At 39.1% G+C, this 27,989-nt stretch overlaps 1 protein-coding gene across 11 annotated transcripts in view; it reads right to left on the bottom strand.

Moving 5' to 3' along the window:
• Positions 1 to 27,989, bottom strand: part of gramd1bb (GRAM domain containing 1Bb) — a 153,710-nt gene that overhangs the window by 59,585 nt on the left and 66,136 nt on the right. For 3 of the 11 annotated variants that reach the window (XM_051065538.1, XM_051065536.1, XM_051065537.1), the window contains exon 2: positions 5,354 to 6,581. The exons of 2 other annotated variants lie outside the window; for them this stretch is intronic. In XM_051065538.1, coding sequence (XP_050921495.1) covers positions 5,354 to 5,763 — 410 coding nt within the window. In that variant the 5' untranslated portion in view covers positions 5,764 to 6,581. Of the gene's footprint in view, positions 1 to 5,353; positions 6,582 to 15,544; positions 15,834 to 27,989 lie in introns of those variants that run through there. 6 more of the 11 variants (XM_051065539.1, XM_051065540.1, XM_051065545.1 and 3 more) reach the window with 4 other exon arrangements.

The raw sequence follows: 27,989 nt of genomic DNA, 5'->3' as shown, positions 1-27,989 counted from the left end.
AATAAAGCCGGTCTGTTGGGAAAGGTCTTCATTAATTCACACTCCACAGGGCGCCCTGATCTCTTTCCTAAAGCAGCTTTTGGCTGCACAAGGCCTGAGCGGGTACTGGAGTGTATGAAAAATGCAAATTCGGGGAGGTTAAGATTATTTTGGTATACTCTAGATGCATTTTTACAGTTCAATAGTTACCTCTGAAATATGTATACTGGATTATATAAAATTACACAATAGTATATATACTGATGGAAGAAAAAAAAAACAGTACAACTTGTACATTTCACCAGATGTAATGGATAGATATGAAACTGATATGCTGACATTGTACAGAGCTGAGATAACTGTGCATTATAATGCTGCTCTTAACACAATCAACATTGGATATTATCAGTGCTGTTGGTGACCACCAGATTAAAGTAATTTTGAAGGATTCCATGAGAAAATTGGTGGTATCTTACAGCCTACATAGGGTGACTTCATTTCTACTCCCTCACACCTTGGCTCATTCATCCTCTGCTGCAGGTGCAGTGTGTCTGCAAGCTGTTCTATCAAAGGGGAGACATATGTGCTGTAAAAGCAGTTGTGTTTGTTCGGGTTTATGCAGGTGTTTACACTTGTATCCACTGCCCTTTAGAGCATGTTCGTTTGAAATCACAAGAACACAAAGTTGATGTGGCATGGGCCCTCACTCAATTATTCAGTACTCATACACAATTGATGGAATATGTGCTTTGAACATGATAGCAGGGAGTTGCCTGACAACAATCTACAGAATATAATAAAACTACACAAAATGTATTAAATCATGCATTTTTTGTTTTTTTCTTCTCCAATACAGAGTGCACAACAACCTCAGGGAGAACACAGCAGAGTCCAGTCCACTTATTTTACATCGAGTATGTATTTCAAGCAAGTCGTTTTTAAACATAATTTTACCTCAAATTGTAAGCTGTAATTTCCTGTAGCCTGAAATGCAATCAGAACTAATAACAATGTTGAGTTACTTTAACCAGAAAAAACAAAACAACCTTGTGATGATAACTTTTAAGGTCAAGTGTCAGCATCACACAGATGCGTCTTTCATTTATCTTATGAATATCATGTTAGTTAAATTGATGGAAAATTGTGAACAAACAAGTTACTGAAGTACATTTTTGTCACGTTATTGCTGCTCTGATGAGACCATTTTAAGAACAGGTTGACTAATTAACATTTCTTCATGGATATGACAGTCACGCGTCCGATTTAATGTTTTCCTGCGCCACTTTGTGAGAGGTTGTGTGTCTGAAATATTTAAATGCTTGGACGGGGTGGAAGCAGTGAAGCCTGGTGAAAGAGACTGCTCTTCCTCAAAATAGCCCTGTTCATATCAGGCTGCAGAACAGCAGATTCCACTGTGTCTGCAAACCTCCACTGTTCCCAGGTGCACAATTTTACACACACATGGGCCCACACACACCTGAAGTACACACACACTATGCACCAAAAAAGTAAGACAGAATAACAGGACTAAGATTCTACAGTCACAAATATAACAAAGTAACAAAGAGCAGTGATAAATATGAACTCGAGCTGGGCTAAGAATGTCTTACCGAGGCTCCGCTTTGAGGTCAGAGCAGATTAAAATCAAATACAGTGAAACATTCTCATGATTTTATCCCCCACCACAAAAGCTTCATGGATTTAAACCAGTCAAGTGGAAAACAGCATCATGTTCCTGTCAGTGACGGAAAGCTGAAGCTGCATTGGGAAACTACATAACATGAAGTATTTTATACAATCTCAGAACCAGCCAGATGTAAAGCAACTGATGCTGCTTTCTACAGCACTAGTAATGCACTGCACTAAGCCTCAAACCTCTCAATTATATCTCAATAAAATGTACTTACAGGATTTTTAACCGCTTCTATGATGAGAGAGCCATGTTAATGCTGTTCATGTGACACCAGACCCCAAACAAAGTATCTGGTTAATTATAAATGCCCTGCTATGTTTGTATATTAACTGAGCAAGTACACCACAAACCACAAAGCCAGTGTATGTATTTTTTTAAGTGCAAAGCACTAACTAGGAACTCATTATATACATTGTGCATGCAAGTTCACAGTCAAAAAGAAATTCAGGGCAAGTAATGATCCTTTAAATTGGCGTTATGGTGTGATTTTGTGATGAAATTATTTGTAATTTAATTCCTAAAACTTTGCTGGCAACTTAAACTATTCTTCAGCACATTAAAAATCTAGAAATGTATAATGCAATGTTAAATGGTTTTGCATTTCTCAAATAAATAATTGTGAAATTGTCATAAACAAAGCTAATTCAGGGGGTCAAAGTGCTGGGCAGCCTTGAGTGTCACTTCTGGTGGAGGTAAAAGTCCAATTTTTCTTGCTTAGATGGCTGAATTTACAAATTACTGCAGCTAGAAACAATGTGTGATTACATTATCAAGAGACAGTAACATTTAAGACTCCAATCAATAGTTAAGACTTTAACATGGTTTTCCATTTTCTGCCCTTGTTTGACCCTAACCATCATATCTATCTGCAGTAACAAATGTGTCCTGCTCAGAGTTAACTTTAAATATGGTTCAACAGTTAATTCTCCACAGGCAGTGGGGAGACAAACTACACAGGTTTTATTTCTAAGTACTGCTTGGGTATTTCTGTATGAGACCACTTTTCCTCCTCTGCATTTTGGTGGGAAGTAATGTATATTTCTTCCACTACATTCATCTCACGTCTATATTCACTTTACAGATTAAGATTTTACATTCAGACATTAGCATATCAAATATAGCTTTGTCAGGTAACAAGATTAACGGCCTACAGCCATGCTAGCTGCTCTGTGTGGCTGCACTGAGCTAAACTAACATTGGCATGCTAAAATGTTCACAATGACAATGTTTACATGTTGATGTTTAGCAGGCATGATGCTTATGTTCACCATTTTAGTTTAATGAGTAAGCATGCATCATTTGTTGATTATTTACTAACAAATTTCATGGTAATCAGTCCAATAGATGTTGAAATATTTCAGTGTTGGTCTGTGAGACTCAAAGATCAATACTACCATCCCTATAGCCACAATCTGACAGCATTACAAAAAACCATGGCTATTGTTTAATGTTTTTCACTTGAACTCCTCCTATGCAAAGTACATTTTCTAGTAATTCTTACATAAACCACAGCAAACTCACACACCTTAGGTATGGAGAGTGTGGGACTACTGCAGCCACAGCTCAGAGCTGCATCATATTTATATCATTATCAGTGGGGTTGCATCTGTATACTGATTATACACATACAAGCACGCAGTAAATCATCTACACACAGCTGTAACACCACAGCCCATGAGTATTCATCTCAAGTGTCTAAAATTAAGAAGCAAGAAACAGCATTTTTTTTTTTTTTACAGTGTTAACATTGTGGAACAGCCTTCCATCAAATACCAGGTTGTCAAAAATAATAAGTAGAAACAAAAAACTGCCCACAAGGCAGCAATAATTAGCGAATGTAGGCCGTTCTGACTCGTAAGAGGCTATCTGTGAGGACATGGTGTACAGCACACTGTGTCCTCGCAACTTTACACGACAAAAACTGCTTGTTCTGCTTCATTAATATTTAAGTGAAGATAAACATTAAGATTTGGATTATTTATGTCACTCCCACACAGCTTTAAGCCAGTAGAATGTTTTATATACCACATGCAGCTAATAACAAGGAGCAGGCTGAGGAGGAGCCATGTCGTCTTAACGCCACAGTATGGTATTAAGCTGAGAACGCTTATTACAACAGTCCACATTACACCCTGAGGTTAGGAGTTGAGCTTTACTCATGGTGTGCTGGATAATGACAGTATTTCACACTCAGGGATGCTGTTGGGGTTATGCACACATGCCTCTGGAGAGATGGTGTCTTAAACTCAGAGAAAGATAACACACTGATGGAGTGAGTAATGAACCTGTCCCTGTCTGCCATCTGTTACCAGTGACAACTAGCCTGTCAGGACAGATGACAAAACACAGGAGAAATAACTACTAGACATTATTTTTTCTTCTGATAGATGTGCCCTTGTCATAGATTGTGAAAAGATTACATTAGATCCCAAAAATGATAAAAGTGGGCCACGTCCAATCAAATCTTCCATGACTAATTAGAGTAGATTGAGGCAAACAGGTTTAATGCTGAAATGAGTGTACTGTATGAATTCTGTGAATGGTTGACTTAATTTTACCATGACTGCAACTCAGCGATGGTGGACACATTACTTTATGGTAACAGAACTGCTCCAAACTCTCAACTAAACCAACAACTTCATACTTCATTCCCAGACACAAACATACACATGCGCAAAAGTAAATTTACTCTGCTCCCTCTACTTTGGCTAACTTCGCTTCTACTAAAAAGAGTCCTACAAGTACGTTCATTCATAGCACCATGAATGAACTCAGTCGAGTTAATTTGAGAGATATTGTAAGGTTTCTTAAGCTCTGTCGGCCTTACCTGAAATATAAGCAAAGGTCACTTTACTAAAATTGTTAACTTTGTCGATGCCGATTAACTTTATTGACCCTATGACCTTTCTCCCAGGTGCCATCATCCTATACTGTACCTCGGGTGTCAGTGGATCTCACAGCCAGGCATCCAAAGCAAGAAACTTATTGATTTTGTAAACCCCATGACCTTTCCTCTACTACTGCTGTCAGGCCAATCTTTAAATGGCCCTTTAGTGTCTCCTGAGCCCTTTGTTTTTTAAGTACACAATATCTATTGTGTCTATTTGCGCTCCTTTGAGGAAGCAACCTATGAACTTTGGATGCCCTGGGCAGAAGTCAGCACTATGCTGAGTCCATGCTTGTTAATTAATGTTGAAATCAATCAAAAATTACTAGAAAAACTGCAACACACCATTAACCAGAAAACTACACAGGAAAATGCATCACATCCACATGCCTAATTCTACTGCCATCAGTGCTAAATTGCTACAGGCAGATGCTTGCAACAGCTTTAGAAAGGGCTATTTAGTGCTTTTGATTGGGAACAAAGTTGCGTAGAAAAGCACCTCAAAAACCATCGATGTAACTACCTGTTGTACTGTGTGTGGTCACTATGCTGCTTGCTGTTGAACAAGTATCCAACTCTGAAAAGTGAAAAGGAACCTCGAGCTAAACAGAAGTCTAAATGATCAATCCTACGAAGTGCCTGAGTTGACATGACAAAACTTAACTCTTTTTCAGTTAGTGATACACCACATTAGTGCAGGACAGCAGGAGCCTTGAAGCAGCATGGAGGTATTAGGGAAGATGTGGGGAGAAGAGGGGAATGGGGAGAGATGAGTAGGGAGGGCCCATACCAACCTGCTCTCACTGCCTTGCTCCTTCTTCTCTCGGACTTTCAGCCACTTCCTCAACAGGAAACGCTTGCGGCGAGGGGAGGCGCTGGGTGTGGAGCATCTAGACCAGGAAGAGGGGGCATCTTCATCGCTGGAAGGCGTGATCTCAATGGAAGGCAGCTGGAGGTACTCCTTGGAGCTGGAGTGGGATCGGGCCGTGAGGTGACTGTCATTCAGACGCCCTCTTTCAAGTTCCCTCTCGCTGGGGACGTTCCTCATTCGGCGCATCTTGAAGCGCTTGCGGCGGAGAGTTGGGGTTGAGGAGCTGGATCGCATGGAACCATCTGACACAGCATTGCTTCCTCCGTCTGAATACGCTGGAGCGTCGTTTGGGACACTCACCTGGAGTGAAGGAGGTCTAAGAGTGTCACTCATGGTCCTGACTAGCTCACTGAAATGCAAATACAAACTCTAAAAAACTTATTTTTTGAAATCCTTGCTTACAAGAATTGCAGATTTTGCAATTCTGCAGCTTGAAGGGCTATTAGCTACAGAAAAGTTGAGGTTTGCTGCTGAACAGATGAGGCACAATTTAGATCCTTGACAGTGTTTGGTGGACCTCACACAGCCCCCTCAATTCCTCTTGTTTATTTTAAAGCCCTGTCGACGTGCCAGCCAACAGATTGAAGGACTGGCTGAGAAGTCCTGATAGCAGATATCTAGGCCCTGACAAAGTCTTTCTGCTGCTCCTCAGCTGTTGGTTGATATGTATCAGTTCAGTGGCTGGCTGACAGACTGTGAAGAGCAGTCTTGTGGCAGTAAACTCAGTCTCTCAGGCTGGGGAGGAGAGGGCTGGATTAGATAACAGGGGGCTTCTGTTCTGAGAGCAGCAGATGAAACATGTATAAGGCCTGTCAGGGAGTGTAACACAACTCCTTTGCTGGTCCTCCCCGGGGACTGGCAGGCCAAATTACACACACACTCACTTACACGTTGGCTATGCGACAGTCCGAGCTGCCAAAGCTGTTACCTTAGCTGCTGTTGCTAATGCTAAAGAGGAAGGCACCAACTGTCAGCCCTGGAATATTGATGCTGATGTTGTGTTAAAGGCTGGGAGGTTGTTTGTTGTCACTTTGTGCTCGTTTTGACGTTGCTGTGGCAGAGGAAGATGCTGGTGGCCCGTGTTGTCCCCATGCTGGAGGTTGAGGTCCTTCTTGTGCCCCAGTGTGTTGCTGTCTCCACTTGGTTAATGCCTACAGGTTAGAGGGAGGTGATAGGACTGCAAGGTACAGGCAAGGCTGAGGGTGATGATGCCTAAGTTATAAGCAGCAGCTACACACACACTCACACACAAACACAGACAGATAATCAAAAAAAGAGGCAAAGTATACAGGAACACGCACAGACACAGTCAGATACCATGATAAGTAATCACAGGAAACAGGCAGCACTTCTCATGAGCAGCACACGCACTCACACAAGGTCACATTCTGATCTACTAAATGTACACTGCCTATCCACCACCATGCACCAGCCCAAGTTTATCAATCCCTATTCTCAAAAAACAGCATCAGTGTATCACAGACTTTTAAATGTTCTGTCAGTGTCCACAAACAAATCAGAGGTAACACACAATATCTATGGATCACTACCACTGTAAACAATTGATACATGAGCAATGGCTAAAGGGCACCTAAGTGTACACCAGGGTGAAGACACCTTTACAACACGGGAGAAACAAAACAACCCTCTCACCAAATGTCTGACCTTGACTGAGGTCCCAATGTGATAAATCCTCGACGTTTGACTGAATACAGGCCAAAACCACACCTGTCAGTTTTGAAGATGCAACTGTTAAGCAAACTGAGGAGAAATAGAAAGTGGAGTAGGGTAGAAACCATTTTAAAGCACGTAGTTAGAGTGGGAGTGTTAGCCTTGTGGGAGATCCAGATCAAAATACAGCAGATACAAAGTCAACATTAAACACAACCATCTGTGTTCTTCTCATAGCCTGCGCCATTAGCATCACTAGAATAATTGTTCTGCACATATGGCTTTCTCAGCTGGGCATCTATGAGGTGAGAAACAAATAGCAGGGGTGACTGTTATGTGCGTACTGAGACAGAGGAGAGAGCACGTTCTGTTCATACAGAAGCATTATGTAACGTAATAGTACCATTTATCACTACTACTGATCACTGAAATATATTTCTCTGTTAAATTAATCACTTAAAGCTAGTCAATACAAAGTTATAAAACACTTATTTTGGGTACAGTATACTGTGTAACAGTATATTTATTATATATAGCATAACAGTATTTTTATAATCTAGACTAAAGGTTATTCCAGAGTCAAAGAGCTCTTACAGAAAAGGCAATTGGTTTTCTGTAGAAGTTGGCGTGGTTTGGGCAAATTGGAAATGTGGAACCTGATTGAATGTGGTCTCTACTGTACACCTAAGCTTTGTTGCTGCTCTGAGTCAGAGAGGTACACAACCATGCAATAATCTCGCCTAGAGGAAGTGTGAGCATGAAAAAGCCTTTTCTTAAATGGGAAGAGTGAGAAGAGGCCTGATGATAAGAGATGATCCAGAGACTTAATAGGAGTGGGATTTGACAACTGCACTGACTGCACTATAGAAGAAGTAAGTAATGAAGGCCAAGACAAAAATGACCCCAAGGTTTCTGGCTGAGGGTTTTAAAGCAGCAGCTGAGCAGCTTAAGTGATTATAAAACCCATATCGCTCATCCTGAATCTTGGACTTGGAAAAATAGATTTTATTACATAGATTTTATGACTACTGAAATAGAATAAGACAAAACTTTCATCAATTTATTCCAGAAGAAATAAATTGGGAACCTTTAACTTTTTGTCCATAACATGATGTAACACAACATCTAAACAACCACTGGTCACGAGATACTGTCAACATAATATTAATAAAATGCAATGTCATGTTAACAAGCAATGTATCCTTTGGTTGGAACATAAATAAACAACAGGTCAGGACTAAAAATGGAGAGTTCAGCTACTGCCCCTATATCTTGGCCAGGGACAGCACGCAAGTATAAGTTTGAAATGTATAGTACACAAAAAGGTTTCTGTTTAAAAGCTAGAGTAAACCATTAGAACCCTGTTCTTAGGAAGCCAACCGATCGGTCTGTTCATTAGTAGCCTGACTGGTTGAGTCAAAGGCAGCACTGACCTTAATCTGCAGCCACCATAATAACACTGGGGATATGGAGCATATTGTAATCAACGCTGTAGTATTAAAAGAAGCATGACTGAGACTGTTTAGCCTCTTCTAGAACTTTAGAAAATAAAGGTGTGATATATAAATGGATTGAATCAGAAACAGACTACCAGTGAGGGGCAGGTTATTCCTTTCTCAACCGTTCATTTTTAGGCTTTGCAGCTAAAGCTGTAAACTCAAACACTGCTATCAGTGTTTGAGCCAGCCAAATATTATAGGTTCTCCTTGGATTTCGTTGGCGTGGATTCATTCGCAAATATTTAACTTAAAGCAATTGGGCTGTTTAAAGGTCAATACTAAAAGGCTGAAATACCATGCATTTCAGTGTGCAAATTCCATTCTTGGTGAAATCAAACATTTCATGACAATGAAAAACTTTAGGGGGTAAAACCAAATATTCTACCAGGTTATGACTTAATGCTATTTTCAGCCATGATTTCTATTCAGTTAAAAGGCTCACTTAATATTTTGAACACTGTTTTTTGTTTCTAAAAAGATAAGGATCTGAAATATTCACAATTCGATCAACTGTTAGCTTCAACAATCCAGGTATTTATCAACTTGAAACTAGATAAAAATGAAACTGCTACCTTGCTACTATGTTTTCAAAATGATGCATTTTCATAATAATAAGTCATGAACTTGTTTAATATTCATCATGATAGGTGTTATGAAATGCAGTAATGAAATGCCTTCATGTTGTTTGAGCTGGGAGACAGATGAAGCTGCAAACAAGAAGTAAGCAACTGCTGACAGACAAACGATCATCTGTGCATGCTTTGTTGTGGTATTATTTATGTTCTGAGAAACATGTGGAGTGTGGATCTATGCAAATGCACAAAAACAACACACACACACACACACTGACCCGCAGGGTGAGTGTGGATGTGGGGAAACATCATGCATAAATCATGGCACGACAACGTTTCTTGTTACAAATTCACACGTTCTAGTAGCCTCAGGTTGTACTCCGGCCTCGCTGGGCTTAACTAAGGTGAACAGGTGATGTCATGGTTGAGCATATGACTGACAATCTAGCTGAAGAATGCTATGTCTAAAATAGACTTTATTTATCCCACTTGTGGGAAATTCACTATGTCTAGCCACTGCCATGAACTTGTATGGTTTGATATTTCCAGATTTCATTAACAGATGTCCATGTCTGCAAAGGGAAACACTGTTAAACACTGCACTCTAGCTGGAGAGAGTGTTGATACACCTGCCTAGTATAATAATATTTTAAAAAATACAGTGCACAGCAGGAAGGACCCTAATGGTCCATCCATCTTGTGTCTCAGTGCCTTGTGCACTTTGCCATGCGTACATTAGCGGAATCAACAGATGGACCTACCACGGAGCAGCTTTGCTGTTACAGCTGAGACAGAGCGACACAGTTTTCCATCACCATGATGGCTACACAGCGCAGAGCATCCATGTGATTGCTCACCTTTCACGCGTCATTACTGACCATCAAAGTTCAGCTCTATTGTTCCCTGCCTCTCTATTCTTAGCACTGTGTCCCTGTCAGCACAATGTCAAAGACTGGGCAGATTACAGAGGCATGCTAATGCTGATTAAACAAACACTCATGAAAAAACATGCAGCATAAAGTGCTCTGATTAGTCAAATGAATTCTTTACAAGGGCACGAAACATACAGCTTCTGAGGACTTGGAAATCTCTTTGTCATGGTGGATAAAAAATGAAAAGAACTACTACAATGAGGAGAATGCTGTAACAATCATCAGAGTACAGAAGTCATGTCTATATGGGTAATTCTACACCTCAAATTAAGCAGCTTATTAATGCAATACAACATTTATTATTTTCTGGGAAGACACAGGATAACAATTCTCTGGATACTGTTCCCCTTCAAGTCAAGTAAACCTTGAGGACGTTTCACAATAAAAAGGTGAATTATTCACCCAAGCACTTCACTTAAGTGTAATGATTAAAATGTGATTGGTGATGCTACAGCTGTGACAGTGGATATAATTTGAGCTGCTGCTACCATAGCTGTTGAGTAAAGGCATGACGCCAAAACAGATCTGAAATTTATTCAAACGGTAGGCAGAGTGCATGTTTACTCATTTATTCTGTTGTCTCCTCAACAGGTAAATGCAACAAGAAAATATTTGCAGAAAATTGGCGAAAATAGTGTACAGAGAGCTGCTGGTGGGCTGAGGCAGGGGTTTACTGTTGGTATCACTGCATCAGTCACAGGGTCTATGACTAACCAGCAAAAGACAGGAAGTGCCAAAGGCAACCACATGTCCCTCAACACAACCTCAATATTCAAGCCTAATACACCACCATACAACAGAAGCAGTTTTGAAAGGTTTGTTTGGATGTGCTCACAGCAAATTACCATTGAAATGACTTATATTAATTACAGTGATTAGGTTAAAATAAAAACACATGTAAGACAATTTCAGAAACTAAGTGAAATTTGATGCATATAATGTTAGACCCCCTTCAATAAAAGTGCTGTTCAAAGGAATGAACAAAAAAACTGAGACACATAAGATGAAATAATATTGCCACATAAAATATTTATATGCTGTGTCTGCATAGCCTTTTTCTCACAGGCATGATGCAACTGATGTGTGCTATGATGTGGGCTACATACTAAACAGCCTCCACTCCCCATGTAAACCTTATCATTGAGCAATTACTTGCTTGTGGAGGAGCACATCATGTGTACTGACGGACAAATATTGTGTGCGCTGTGAAGCTATGATGAGATTATAAAGTCTGCTCTTGTAACAACCCTGTTTTACCTTTCCCCTTTCCTGTGCTAATCTACTGTATAAATCTTACTGGAGCTCCAGTCTGACTGGCATCTGAGCGCACACCGACTCGCTGTAAAGAAGAATGAAGGAACACATTGTCCTGTAAATGACTGGATTCAAAACAGACCACTCTCTTTCTTCCAGCTCTGCTGCTGCGCTGTTCATGAGCCAGAGAAGTTATTTATGGTAAAATGCCTTCATTGTAAATATAAATATCGTAGCAATGTTATTTTCAGACATGAATCATGTTGGTAATTTATTACTTATTTTTAAAAAAGGCAGGCTAACAGACAGTCCCACTAGGCTTCCTCACAAATGTTTCCTTGACTTTATGTATAAACTGTGGCATTAAGCTACTTAAACAGTACTATCCATTACGATGTGCCCTAAGTACATCCTTTTCAATGAAAGCTGGCAGGCAATCCTATGTCCCACCCTCATCAGAAAACCGTCTCCCTCTTCTGTCTCTTTCGTCCATGTCTATAGAGACTTTTTGTACTGATCAAAACCCAAGCTTTCATCTCTTATTTAGGCACCCTGCCTTCTAAAAATAGCCTTGTTACCCTATGGAAGCAGGCACAGTTCTTTGGTGAAGTACAACACAGTATCTAGTACATGTGAGACTGCAATGAAGATACATTTCAGCTGAATCTCTTTCACAACTATGATGAAAGGATGTTGAAACTGAATCCAAGAATGAATCCAAAATGATTGCATGTAAACTGAGGGTACTGTATGCACTAAAAATGCTGTGAATGAACAGAGTTGATCCAGAATCCGTTCTGAATAAATTTGAAAAATAGAGGTGTATATCAATGCTTCATTTTCTACCTATATCACCTCCACATTCTTCACAAAGTTCAGCATGGATAAAACAGGGGAAAAGCAGTGGCTTTAGCAGAATCTGATCAGTATCTGCCCTTAAAAGCCTTAATAAATGCAATGATAATTGCAACAAAAAACTCAATTCACTTTCACACAAACTGAGAAAAATCAAACAGGAAGCTCTGGATTTTCATTCAAAAAGAAGCTTATGGTTCTAAACAGTGTTATAATCAACATGGCAGCAAACTTTGTCTGAATTAGGACTGATTTGATTTATTAGACTGTCATTTTATGACAGTAATTATGAGCTGTTAAGTGACGTTAGTTAATGAACCGCTGCCAAAACATTCTATTTGAGTCTGTCATGCTATACTGCCTCTCACATTTGGTATTGCTAATATAAGAGATGTGTTTATGTCGCTGTAGATTTCCATCTGGCTGTACTAACACTGCACTAATCCTGTACAAGTGGCTCAAACTCTGCTGCTAAAATAGTGATGAAATCTGGATCAAAACTGTCCTCATCTAAAATTATAAATGAACTGGCAGGTTCATTTTTGGTTTCAAAGATGGTGTATAATCTGCTGTAATTCCACCATAACGAGAAAGTAATGCACCAGTTTCATACTTCTAAAATCAAAGAAGAATCAGCAAATCAGCAGGTGGTGGTGTTTTTAGAGCTCCAGGAGATATAATGATCTCCTCCTGTCAGAGGATGTGAAACTGAGCCAGTTTTTAGCTCTGTGTTCACAACATCTTCACATCAACTTCCCATGACTTGATGATTTGTATTTACTTCTTCTAGTCAGGTATTCCAACTAAAGGCTGAAAGCCCTTTAAAAGTCTTTCAGCAACTACTGGCATAAGTTTTTACCAGATCTTTTTCAGAAACAACACTACAATGAGAAAAGAGCACAAACCGATTTAAGACTGCTTAGCAAATATCAATACACATGAAACCCATGCTTAGACCACACAGAGTATAAAACAGGAAAAAAGTCCAGCCCACAAAACCTACATTTTCTCCAGACCTGATGACACTAAATATGGCACTGTATGAGAATCTATCACCAGAACAAAGACTGAAATAAACAGGAGAACAATGACAAGCACAAGCAGCTGGCACAAGCAAAGGAATTTTGCAGTGTGTGTCCAAAAAACCCCTCTGAAATCACCCTGAAGAATCTCATCTTTGAACATAATCTATGAAACTATTTACAGGAACACTGAGGTAGAAACAACTGCAAGCAACAGCTTGGTTTGTTCACCAACTGTCATTTCCTGTGGGGTTAAGAGGCATTTTCCCAGGCCTGACAGTCACAAACAGCTGAGAGAAGAGGGGCTGTCGGAAACTGGGAGACATCAGACTGTGAGGTGCATTTAAAGTGGTCTCATTCAGAGAGGGAGAGTTTCTGGCTACAGAAACAGTCACAAACTGTTAAGTGTACTAACTGCTCTCATTGGGAGCAAGTTGTTGTTTTACTCTGAGTGAGCTACAGGCCTTTTCACAGTAATAAACTCCACAACAGCAGTAGAGTTTTCTGGATGTAGCTTGGTTTACTGGGATGCTGCAGTCACTGTGATGGTTAAAAAATAGCTCTAACACCTGTTGTAACTGTTTCCCAAAACACAGTGTTTTCACAGTTTAATTCTGAATGTGATTTACATGCACAAGTGGGCTGCTGAAAGGTTTCCAATTTTTGTATTAAACTAGGGTGAATAAATCCTAGAATTATGAGCAGGAGATTGAACAGAAATTGAGACTGTTCTATTTATTTGTGTTTACTTAAGATAGTAATCAAGTGTATTTTTCAAAATGTCAGCATGTTCCCTTAATATGCTCATTTTAACAGTTTCTCTTTTGACTTCAAATGTCACATGTTCCTACTGTATGAAAGAAAAATGTCAGAGACAAACCACACAGAAACCTGTAAAGACTATGTGTGTATGTATATGCACATGCACACACACACACACACACTGAACTGAACAAGATCTTGCTCTGACACATGGGGACAAACTGCAGACTCAGTAGATGGGTCGTCTCAAACAGCTGGACAGCAGTCACACTATAAAACCAGCCAATCAAGCATTAGTGTCAGTCACTACCACGCAATGTTCATATAGACATGTTGTTGTTGTTGTTGTTTTAAATTAGTTTTAAGTTGCCAGAAATACAGAGATTACATGAATGTGACAGTAAACAAGGTGCCTCTAAGTATGCAAACTTTATGGGAAGAACTCTGCTGATCAGTGGAGTGTTACAGAGAAACAAGTCCGAAAACCTTTTAGCTACAGTAATGTGAAAAAAAAAAATAAATAAAAAAAATCGACCTAAGGCTCACAACAGATACCAACAACAGATTCTTAGACTTGAAACTTTTTGTTAGAAGCTTTAACTGTATACAGGTCTGCTGAGTGAACGCGGCAACAAGTGCCGAGGTTAAAACACAGAAGTAGGACATTATTTGACTGGTGGACTACAGGTATCAAATTATGGCCTATATGCACACAGTAATACCCTGAATCCCCATTTGTTCTTTTCAGCATGATCAATACTGCAGCAATACTACATATGAAACATCATTTAAAAAGCTTTTTCATGTAGAGAATACTGGCCACTTATTTAAACTGAACTAGAATAAACAGTCTGTAATTAAAGTCTCTCTTCATACAGAGGAGACATCACAGCTATAGTAAGTATAGTAAGATGTGGTCTTACCAAGATGGTCTCAAAGGATAAATGAAACGCAGACACACGTGAAACATCAGGCATCTAACCCACAAAAACCTGCGACTGATACATGTTAAAACAGCCTAAAGTTAAAAGGCACTGGGAGTTTCTGTTCCACAGAACAAGAACACCGAGTTTTGATGTTAGAACAATGATTTATGATCGCTCTGTTTATTTTAACACTTGGTAAAGTTTGGTGATGCAGACACAGCAGCATCTGTCTCAGACAGGCAGCAGGAACTGGACAACAAGTGCAAGTGCATCAAAGCCCTTGACTCACAACGATGCAGGAAATTACAGCCTGCAAATACTCCGGATTATAGCGTCTGTTTGCTGCCGGGTGATCAATTAACTGTTTACCCAGCGCTCTTAAATCAATGTATTTAATCAATCTCGACATATAAATAGCGAATCTCTGTCGCACGCTGAGTTTTCATCTGTTTTATTAAACTGCTGCTTTTACCGACTTCACTGACTTCGTATCGGTGTGTGCATTTCAGACTGACAGCGCAACACTTTTATCGACAAAGAAACTACAACAAAGCAGTAAACCTCAGGAAACCCCGGTAAAAGTCTGACACGTTTCATCGGCGTCTCTGAGCTGCGTTTTACCTTCGATTCGCCCTCGCCAACTTCTACAAACTTGTCCGTCCACTTGGCTCACACGCCGCCAAACCCGGAGGATAACTTCACAGACGGTACTCATCCATGCTGACAGGTAAAAGTAAATCCCGTGGAGTGTGCTGCTTTGTTTGCCCGGCGGAATAACAAACTCAAATCAGTGCATCTCGGAGGCGGAGACCCGCAGCCCCGTTCTTCACGGATGAGAGCCGCAGAGAGCAGACCACTGAGCAGTGACCTATCAGTGTCTGACCAAACACCACAATGACCTCCCTCCTTTTAACCTCTTACTGGCCTGAGTGCTGCTCCTGATTGATCGACTTAAGATTTTAATTTTAATTTTATAATCATATTCATGACTTGTAGTACATGTTGAGCAGGTATTTGTGCTGTGCTGTGTGCAGCTACGGGATTCTAACCGCTGGAGTCACATCTTCCAAACTCTGATTTATTCACTAGAAAAAGCACAATTAATCCATTAAAAACATTTAATGAGCTATTTCTAATTATTAAATCAACACACACGATCTCAGGTTGGACTACAGGAAAACAATGTGATCTACAATGTGACCAGGAAAATCACTTTCACATATTGTTTTGTTGCCATTTTCATTATGATACAGACTATGTTGACCTTCGTATTTTCCTGTTTTTGCTGCCATCACGTTGTAAAATATCAACAACCCTGCAACATTTATGTCCACATTCACTCTACCTGTTCATGTTAACAGGACCTGTGTGAGACTGGAAGATATATTTCCACACTAATGAGTAAATCTACGTACCATCTGATCCTTTTCTGCACCACCAAGTTAACCTTTATCAGTGACTGGCCAGTCCTAAAAGATGGCACAAACGGGGAAGATTACAGTTGGCTGCAGTGACTTGTTATGTCACAGATCATGAAGCCTGACCTTCTCCGCCTCTTTGGGAACAAAGGGTTGAAGGTTACAGACAAACAATGTGGGCCGCCTGTCTGCCAGTGTGTGATTAAACTGTGTGTTTATGCATTTGTGTGTGTTTCCACACCTCCCTCTGAGCGTGACTTTTTCTGGGGCCTTGTGCACGGAGCATGCAAAAAGGCTGTTGTCGGGCAGAAACGGCTCAATTCTTGGATTCTGGAGAACCTGAACAATGTTTCTATTGATGGAGAAGTGACAGTGAGAAAGAGACAGACAGTCTGACAGACCAGACAGAGACAGATCTACAGTTATTATGTGATCACAATCAACATCATTCACTGTCACAAAAGACTTCTTACCAGGGCAGTAAGACTCTTTAAAAAGGCTGACTGAGGCTTCTACAGCTCAAATCTGTCAGTTAACTTTTAAGATTGATTTTGATCCTACAGGTGTATTTGCTGAACAGAGATTAAAATCAAGCCATAAATGGATTGGGATTTCCATTGCAGGGCTATTTTACCTTAGAAGTGAATTTACTATACTATGCAGTCCATCCAATGTTTTTTCCTCCTATCTGGCCACTTAGGATAAACCCCCATATCTCATCAAAAACATGGCTTCTGATTGACTTCCATTAGTCTGCTCCTCTCAAGCTACAAAAAGGGGTTAATTGTTTCTATTGAACTTCAAAGAGGTTTCTGTACACTGAACAACTGTGCTGCAAACCTGTCTCCTGAGGGAAAACATGAGTGAATAATTGCTTAATATTAATATACAGCACAAAGCGTTTTATATACACAACACATGCAACCATTTTATAGAGTTTAGAGACAACTAAGAAGCATAGACATACTAAAGACAGATTATCTCACTAGGACAGTTAATGGATTTTCACACTTGCATGAGGACTATTACAGCTATTGGAACTGACCCTTGAAGGTAGTAAGATTTAGATAAATTTCACTTTTACACCAAAGTGAATGAGATATATTAATTCAACTCGGTTCATTATCCACGGCAAATTAAAACTTGGTTAAATGCAGCTTTGGTACTCTTCACAAACTGCTAAAAAGAAGGATAAAAGTTTCTGTAGAGATACGTGACTTACAACATCTTCCATGATCTATTATTGTGCATTTGTTTAATATAATTAACCTGAAGCAAACCACAAAGCTCCATTGAGGGACTACAGCTCAGTGTATAACTACAGTAGATCTGTGAATGAGTTACTGGTAGCAATCAATCAAAGCTTTAGAGAAACTGTTTTTTTTTTGTTTTTTTTTTAAACAATTGGACCCAACTGAAGCATCTCCCCTGCTTCTCCTAAATCACCACATAATGACATACTGTAAGTGTGATAGAAAGGTACGCTGCCTGTTTTTTCAAAGTTGGGTACACTACTCCTGAAAGAGCGAGTGTTTGATAAAACTCCAATTAAACCGTGAGAGGGTTCTGTTACAATGAGTAGTCAGTGGCTCTGAGGAATAGGAAATCTGTAGGTGCTGTTGTTGTAATGAGCAGTCACTGAAAGTAATTCAAGGTACACACTGAATGACTACTCTGCCATTCACACTCACCACATTACTGCTGACTGGACAGCTCATGAACTCATAAAACCTAAGTTATCCATTAGCCCGCATACACAGAGCAGCTGCTGTCTTTGCATTTAGGTAACATGGACAAAATAAGAGTAATGCCTTACAGTATAAGACAATGACTGTGTGTGAAATCACTTTGTATTTACAATATAATGCACTATATTTACAGTCGGCCATTTTATAAGAGTGTGAAATGTATGCACATGCATGTCTTTCTTCTAACAATCCTGCACTTTTTACAGGCACATTTACTGTTGTGTGACTCTATACATGCGTCAATGATGATACAAAATGATGGTGATTAGTTTGATAACTGTCTGTCTGACAGACCTCAATTTACTGTGTGTCTTTTATAGGAAGTGGTTAATGAATGAATGAAGGTGTGATTTTGGAGAAAGCCAGCAGCATCACCAAGTATGGCCTCACAAACTGTCTTTAAACTAAACATGATATTTGTTGCTATATGTTTCTGTTATTTCATCCACTGTGCATTTATATCCTCTAATGAGTATAAGTATATTTAAGAGCAGTTCCACATGCCTCAACACATAACAACCTTCACTTGGCTGGGTGGAACATGTCACTTTTCGTTTTATCACCATGAGGTTCATTTAAATTCTCATTTAATACCACAGAAGTGATGAGTTCAGGGAAGTAAGCCTGTGCACTTTACTACACAACTGTCTTTCTGTAAAATGACCTACTAGCATTGCTAAAGGTAGTAACAAGTAATCAAGCTGTAAATTTGCAGCTATTGATGCTAGCATGCCATTTGTGATAAATGTTTGCTTAATTCATTAATGACAGAGATGGCTGACAGCATGAAGCTTTACCTGAGCTCCTCTGGTCAACAGCTACAGTAGTCCTGTGAATAACTAGCCCATGCTGCCACCCAATGAGCAACTGGAGAAAATTCAAAATGTCACCATGTGTTTAAAGAAAAGCTGGAAACCTGAACTGTTCTCAAGCTCATTTTCTACTTTTGTGGTAGTTTCAGGGCTGTTAGGTTTATCCTATTTCTGACCCATCAACTGAGACAGCTGTGAGTTGTGAATGACATGGTAAATAAGCCAGGCTATCTACACGCGTGTCACTAATTTGCCATAAATAGCTATACTGCACAGCCTGCTGCACTGTACAATTTAATGCTGTTATGAGTCTGTAAGTACAGGAGAGAAAGAATAAAAGGGAGGAAGAAAAAACAGAGATATGGAGAGGGGAAATGAGAGAAACTAACAGTGGCAGATGTAGGAGAATCTGCAGGCTTTGCATCAGTACTGGTAAAGTAATTGCAGTATTCTCCAACATCGTCTTCAGCAGCCTATCTGGCAGCTGCAGAAGAATGGAGAGGAATCTGTAGTTGTTATTTTCTACTCCCCCTCCTCCTCTAGCACTGATTCATGAAAAGACTCTTTCACATACATTTTGTATACAAGATGTGAGGTAATAAATATACAGAACAAGCGTGGGGTAGAGACAATTTTTCTTGGCCTCTCCAGAAACAACAGCAAGACAAATGGTTGTTCACTGCTAAATTTAACAGCTATGATTACTATATGTTTTTTCACAATGATGTTGCATTGATTCTCCTCATTTACAAAATACCTGCACACACACAAATGAATGGTAACCAAATTAGTATAATTACCACTAATATGATATTGCTGTCAGCAAATCATAAGCAGCTACTTCTGTACATAGATTATAGGGTTATGCTTTTTCACCCACAGTTTCTCTGAATAAACTGCACAGTCTATTTATCTTGTGAACTGTAATGACCTCTCTTATGTGGAAGTCTATGAATATGAGTGTGCTGACATGTATGTATGTCATAAGTCTCAAAAGACAACAGAACATTTAATGTTGATTCTGTTGGCTTAAATTTAGTCTTATTTGAAATCAGAGAAGGAAAATTAAGTGATAGGCTGTTAACTTTTTATGCTTTTTTAAGGCATTTTTTAGCATGCATCATTAACATGCAATTTTTCTCCTTTATGTCTTTCTGTTCTTTTGAACTGTCTGATAAAGACATGTCATAAAAATTATAAGTATAATAATAATAATAATATGCCATTGCCTCAGATAAGTGTTTTCTGAACATGGTCACTGACATCTTCATGTTTAACTTCTTAAGATATACTCAGTCTAAAAATGCTAATTTTTGTGGACACAGTCAGAGAGGTATTGACTCTACTGCTGCGGCAATGCATTTTATAATAGTGTCCCTCTTATCGGTCAGCCCACTGCACAGTATTAACATAAGAGGCCTCAATAGCAAGAACAGGAGCTCATAATAAAATGAACTGAAAGACTTGATGAACAGTAACAGAACTGACTTTGAGACTTCTTTATACATGGCAGAGACTTGTGGAGGAGGAAATGAGATCGCTGATGTTGCAGTTCCAACTGGTTACCATTAGATGTTACTATAGTGTCCATATGGATTTCTATAGTGTCCATATGGATTTCTTGACCCTGCAAAAATCACCTTAGAAATAAAGTGTGAATCTCTCTTAGTTAAGTGTAACATTCCAATAATTTACTGGCAGAAATCAACATTACTGAAAAAAAAAAGTTATTTGAAAGGTCCATCTGTCTGCTACATTTCGTGGAAATTTATTCATGTGTTTGGGATATTCTGCTTAAAGGCAGACAGACAGCTTGACAGACTGACAGATAGATGTGTGTGAGCTCCAAGGGCAGAGGAGTAGTAAGGAGAGAGACAGAGCTGGCCAAATCAAGTGCTGAAATGTCTGCTTGACATAGACAGCAGTAGCCTCTGATGATGATGGATTTAGTGAGGTTTACATGATATGATCACGTACAACAAATGTTACAGTTAGACAGAAGATGATTTAACTGATCAGTCTAAATACAATGTATTCAGATTAACAATTTGGTTGTTAAAAATACATTAATGGTTACATTGGCTTGTCAGGTTGTCACAGTAATTGATACCATGAGCAGTTTCCTAGCTTGCTATAATCAGGGCTCCTCACAGCAGCTACTAAACCTGTAGGTTGCAAACACAAATTTTCTAAATAAATGTAGACATCTAGCCAGAGACCGCGGGGAGAGGAATGGGTAGAGTTTAATTTAGCCCGTCCCAGACCCATAAATAACTGTTGCACTGTTGTTTAAATATGTCTGGGTGTGTTTGCTGAATCACAGTTGTGCATGTTCATATATGAGGTATTAAGTAATGAGGGCAACATTTTTTTGATTAGCAAGTAAATGAGTTTACAGTTGATATTCCAGTGCTGCTCCACAGCAGACTGAAAGAAATAATTCTGACATCACACAAGAGTGCTACTGATTTATTACACAAAATAACACACTTGAAGTCACCTAGCCTCTTGACTGCATGGTGCCAGACATGAATTATTAATATACTTCTAAGCAAAATTGAAATTTTAGGTGTATCCGGGGCACTGACATGAAGATTCATCTTGTTGCTGTATATGTGGTAATCATGGTTCTAAAAAATCGGCAGTGCTGTTGAGCAAGAAGTAAAGTAAAGGATTACTTTGATGGTTTGTTTTGACAGAAAATTAGTAGGAAGCATTTTGTAGAATTAAATGTATAAATTTCACATTTAACTTAACATATATATATATATATATATATATATGTATATGTACACACACATATAACTTCTGAGTCATCTTTAAAATAAACATCTCATCAAATTTATGTTTTCATGCTGCTAAGAGTACACATAGACATTATGCACGAAAACATATTATGCAAATTGCTTCACTAATGAGGCTCCAAAACAAACTCAACTGAGCATCCACACAAAGCAAGGACAAACTAATTCATCACATCCTGTTCTGGTGACACAAGCGATGAGAACATGACTGAAGAAATGAGCTTAGTGTTGCCTGAAAGACTGATCCTCATCTCTTTCCATAGTTTTCATTCCCCTACACAGCACAATGGAGACCATAAATCCTTAAGATTATAGGAAAATGACATGGACGTTATGGCCTGCCACTGTAATAGATGAACCAGCTGTGAGTCACTGGGTAACACAGTGAATTATACCATTTAGTTTTTTTTCTGTTCACTGACAAAGCTTTGTGTCCTCATGCTGGCAAGTTGGCACATAGGGGCTTAAATCTACAGTATACTGTTTGTATCTTGGTGTGTTGGGTCATAGTGATGGAGGAAAACACCTCGGGGAGCGAGGCTGCTTATTGTTTGATCAAATTGACATCCAGCTACTCAATGGTTGGCTTTTTGAGGATTTCAGTTCTTCTTTGAAAAGCATTTGGCAACAATCCTCCAGTCCCTTTCAGTGAACAAATATGTTAAACGTTTCTTTTTTTTTTTTTAACAGAATGACAAACAGTGCACAGCTGAATCTGCAGGCAGGGACAATCTGTTGTCTCTGCAACACTCTGAGTATATTCTTTGATAAACTGTGAAGTGAAAATCACACTCCCCAAGGCGTGATACTGCTCAATATGTCAGTGTAGATGTGTCTATGTGCATTTTGCACTTGATGCACAAAGTCTTACAGTTACTAAGACATTCTAGTTCAGGAATATGTTGTTATATGTAGATTCTGATCTGAATATCATTGCGCATAAATGAATTAAAACAAACAAACAAAAAAAACACCTTTGATTATTACTTCAGTTGCTTTGAATGGTTGGACACATTCAGTCAAAGAAATCTATCAAGCTTAATGATTATAGATTGAGAATAAACAAGAAAAGGCCACTGACTGAATAGAAACCTGATAGTCTGAGATGGAGGACTATAAAGAGTGACTGGATAATTAAAGTCAACTGGCAGACAGAAGCCAAGGCTATTTCTGGTTTCAGAAAAACAGATTTCTAATTGTTGGGGACCAGAGCCTGACTCAGTGTCAGTACGGTGTGGTGCCCAGGGGTGCTACTTTGGTGCAGATAATGAGCCTCGAATTTTTCAAATATGCCTATAGCCTCCAGAGCTTTCCCCTCTTGAAATGATGGAAGACATGAAGTTAGAGACTGACAGGCCAGAGTTGCTCAGAGTGTGTCATTTTACAATAAATGACAGTGACTGATTACACTGACTGTAAATGGCTGAAAAAATATTGGGGAAATCTTAATGATGCTCATTTATAGCACATTGTGAAAATTATGTTTTGTTAGTTTGCATATACAGTGTCTCTCTATATTGTCTATTAATTTACAGAATCTTGAAACCAGTAGGCCATAAAGGCGACAGGTGATGATAGATCTTGCTATAACTTATAGGTTATGATACTAATAATGAGAATGACACATACAATAGGTTGAACATGATATCTACTGTGTGGTTAAGAAAACAATCTTTTTAAACTATTAGTTTAGCAGCTACTCTGTAGCTTTTGGCTTTGGACTGTGACCTATGATCCTCCTCTTCCTTGGGTTAATGTCTTTTCTGAGCTCTTTATGGACTAATTGTCTATGTTGGCCAACAAGCTGAACCTTTAAACCTCATCTTTCATGCCACCATCAACAAAAAGGCCTTCCAGTGCTCCGATGACATGAAAAGTTGGCAATCGACATACAGCTGAGCAAACTCCATCTGCTGATGAAGACTACGGGATACAATCAAAAGCTCCTGAACTGTTAAATGGATCTCACGGTGACACACGTTCTTGCAGCTGCTGCTTCCAAATTTAAAGACCTCAAACCGTCTATGATTACCTGCTTTGATTACCTAAAATGAAAGCCTGGTGTCAGAGCAACTCAAATAGAAGTTGTGAATAGTGCAAGAAAATTGCCAGCCTGTTGCATAATCAGGCACAATTTCTCTTTCTTTACCTCTCATTAAAAAGTATGTAATTATCCATATCCTTATATAGCCCTCTCTCTGCAGCCTGGATCTTTTGCACACTGTACCACATGTATGGAGAAAACAAGAATGTAAAGTTAACTTGCTATTTCAGATTGAGGTTTGACATTTTTCATGAGGCTGTTATTTTTTCAAAAAAAATCTTGACTTTTCAGTGTAAAGAAAAAGCAGTGACATGTGATTAAGCTGCAACTGTCAGAAGTGAATAGCCATCTGGAAACCGCAACAAGTGGGTAATTAGTACTGAAAAACACAGGCACCTTTCCAGCTGTAGCTGAAGAAAGTGTTGAATATACTGCACTGTACTCAGCCTCTCTCTGAGGACCACAGCATCAACTGCTCATTAGGAGTTAATGGAGAAAGGTTTACTGTTTAACAGTAATGGATATCTTCAATTTTGCTCAATTTTCCCAGGATCAATATGCAGTCCTGTTGTTGCACGATACAACCCTAACATGTTAAATTAAACAACCTCCCAGGCTACTCTTACCACATAGAGGCAACAATGAGATATTGATTAATGAGCCAAAAACTCATAGGATGTCAATACTTTGCAGACTTTGCATTACTATTCCATAACAGCACTGTACAGATAGATACATTGGGCATAGAAAAACATTAACATTAAAATATCAGTCAGTACCACAGTCCCATGGTCGAGGAAACTGGGAATTCATGTAATTTCACTTTAGCAGATCTCCCCTTCATGTCTTATATATAAATCCTTTGGTGTATCATCTAAAGCCAGAACCCACTGATAGTATTACATTAATTTTGTCACAATTATCCTCTGTGGTCCCCTGATACCTTCTGTAATCTTTTGAGTATGTAATTGCAATAATGTTGAAAATGTGTCCTGCCAGACTAAATGCTGTTACAATTTAGAAGAACAGATACGATCACAGACTGTGATGATCAATGACAGCTCGACAGATGGAGTGGAGCTGGTGTCAGTACAGCGTCCAGATGAAAATTATTTGACAATACAAAGACATTTTTCAGCTCTACTTAATATCAGCACCATTGACATGGTCTTTGTCCAAATAAATCTGCCATCATGGTCCTGTGTTAACCCTGCTGTATTGTAGTTTAACAGCCAGAGTGAAGGAAAGAATCAGGTTTTGACAGTGACTGCTCAATAAGAATCACAGGTGCAATAAAAGTGGACACCTTTTACAGTTTTAAAGCGACACTAAAAAATCTGTTTTAAATACAAAACACTCATCCATAATGGCTGTAAATGGCCTTTTGTTTGCTCCTACCTGGAGAGCCAAGGCTCATAATAAAAAGAGACTTCTCAAACCAGAATCACAGCACTATGGAAAAAGTACAATATTCCATCACTGTAGAAAACCTTTGAAATTAATATGGAAACACATCACGCCTCCACCCATTCCACCATGCAGTAAGAAAACACTAAATGCACACAGCTCCAGTATATACTGTACGGCTCAGTTTCAGTCTCTGTGACAAACGTGATTGTGTGAAGTCGTTTTTTTAAAGATGTCACAGTTCTTTCAAATTACAAAGAGAGTCCGTCTCCCAGAATCAGAAGAAAGAATCATTTCTCTTGCTTTTCAGTGAGAGTAAAACTGGGAAATCCATCCACTCAATTAGTCGGGCAGTTTCCACATAAAAGGCTTCTCCTACTTTGGAACTTAAAAAACAGAGTGCTGCATGAACTTAATTTGTCCATACAAATCAGTCAGCATAATAAATGCCCCTCAAGACAGAAAGATGAATTGACCACTTTGCTTTGATCTAAAAGGGTAACACATAGGGTTTCTTAACTAATTTTGAACATATGGAAACCTGTCCAGCAGGCATTCAGAACCATAACAAACCAAAATGAATGCAGACAGCTACAAGATCATCACACATTCTGTAATACAGAAAGGCCCATAACTTTCAGTATTACAGAATATGGAATATCTTTATTTGCACTTTTGTCTATTTTACATTTGATTTATTATTATATTATTATTATTTAATTCACATTTCACTATCCAGTTACATGCAGTGTTTGTTTAAAAGTTCACACAAATTGAACACTGCACAGAGTCAGAAGTGCAACATGAATCAAGGAGCTAGAAAGTGCAAAAAGGACTTGGGGGAAGCACTGGGCCTCATTAAAAATTGAGTAAAATGAACAGAGACAAATCTTTTGTAACATTTCTGTTGTAGCTGAGATATAAGACGTAGGAGTTCTGGACACATTCAGGTTTGCTCAGCAGCCAAGTGTACCAAAGTTGATGTATTTAATGAAGAATGTCATCGATCCATGTAGCTAACAATGCCATTCTGGGGCCCATTTCATTATATTTGTGATATGTTTGACAGCCTCTGGCCTGCTTCAGCTGTCTCATGACAATAAGGCCATACTGTCTTGCAGGAGAAAGGAGACGGAGTGGTCAACACAGGATAAAGCGAGCAGTGTGTTCCTTAGGGATTTGTTACCAGTGCTGAAGCTGAGAAGGTGAGAGCTGCAGATACTAAGGTCGAAAGACAGCTCCTGGTGCAGCTGATGCTCACAACACCTCAGATGTATAGTGGGCAACTTTGTCCTTTTGTCTCATTATATTCCACTTATCACATCTAAAGTGTTGATGATGATTTTAGTGACTCCCCAGTGGCAGCAAAAGCATTTAAGGTAAGCCTGTCATAAAACGATGTCAAGACATTGTCCTTGGACGTCTGTCCAAATGTGCGACAGAGAAGGGAAGGGGGCAACTCTCTGTGGGAAGAAAATACTTAAAAGAAAAAGCTGTGTCTGTGTGTTGTGTTTGCAGAGATAATACATTGCAGACAGGTGCATCAAGTCTGCAAACTACCTTTCTACTCATTTATCTTTGAATGATTTATGATTGATAGCAATTTTTTTTGTCATATTGTAGGTTCCCTGTGATTGATTACAGGGATTCTGTGATTATGATTGTTTTTCACCCAATTACTCTTTTTTGCTTTGTTTAATTTCTTTGTAAATAAAATGCTAATGTTGTCATGGGGTAATTCATCTAGCTGGCAGTTTATTTCAGTCAGTTCTTATTTAATTCACAACCACAAATGTGAAGCTCATGGTGGCACCTGGGGAAAAGTCAGGGATCACCAGAGTTATTAGAATTTGCTCTCAGATGACCATGAATGTCTGTATAAAGACATTTAATTTATCTACTAATTAACGGTTGTTAGACAGTGTCTAAAGCCTTTTTTCTATCCTGCCTCTGGACCTCATCTCCCTCCTCCTCTTCCTCTTCTAACTACCTCTCCAGTCAGCATTACTATTCTTATCATCTGGCACTGAAATTTGCTTCTTTGAACACATGTTGTGTAACACCAAACCTGCCATTAATTATGCTGATTCTACTTTCTGCAGAGGCTGTACAGGAAAGATCCTCCAAATCTGTCCGGACATCTAAATCTAGCCTTCAGCATGCCACATGTCTGCTCGGCCACTGACATGCTGTGTTTATGGGCTGCACAGCACCACTCCTCTGTCCCATTGTGTGGGTTAACTACCGGCATTAGATGCCAAGTGGCAAAAGGTTATCTGCAAAGTAGAAAAGGGTTTAATTTTGTATTATGGTAAAGTCCAAGAGACAGACAGAAAGACATTAACTCTGATTTGTAATCTGAATGTACACAATGCTTACAAATTACTGTTGTTAAATGGGCTCCAGGACAGCTCTTCGATAACTGCTGCTTGCAGTAAGCAAAAATATAAAAACTTTCCTCTGCCATACAAGCATCATGATGACAGCTGCTAATTATTGTGCTGTGCTCTGCCCTCCTCCTGGTTTTTGTTTTTGTCTCATCTTCTCTCTAGCGTGACATGTAGGAAGTTAGCTTTGCCTGCTAGTTACTTGTAAATTTCCCAGAGGTAAAGTAAGCATGCATCCTTGAATTAACTAAATGATCATCGGATGTTCAACAACATGAAAAACTCAAGAGTACAGAATACCAGAACTGAAGTAATATGTTTAATATTATTGGGAACACAGAGGAAAAACAAATCAACTCAACTGTAATGCTGGAAGGAATAAACACACAGACCAAATACAATTTCCTAGACATTGGATATGAGCCATTTTCTGGTTGGACAAAGTA

The sequence above is a fragment of the Lates calcarifer genome, linkage group LG21 (genome assembly GCF_001640805.2).
Source record: "Lates calcarifer isolate ASB-BC8 linkage group LG21, TLL_Latcal_v3, whole genome shotgun sequence".
Lineage (NCBI taxonomy): Eukaryota > Metazoa > Chordata > Actinopteri > Centropomidae > Lates > Lates calcarifer.
Note: the sequence above shows the minus strand (reverse complement) of the source record. Positions and strands in the feature narration are given on the sequence as shown.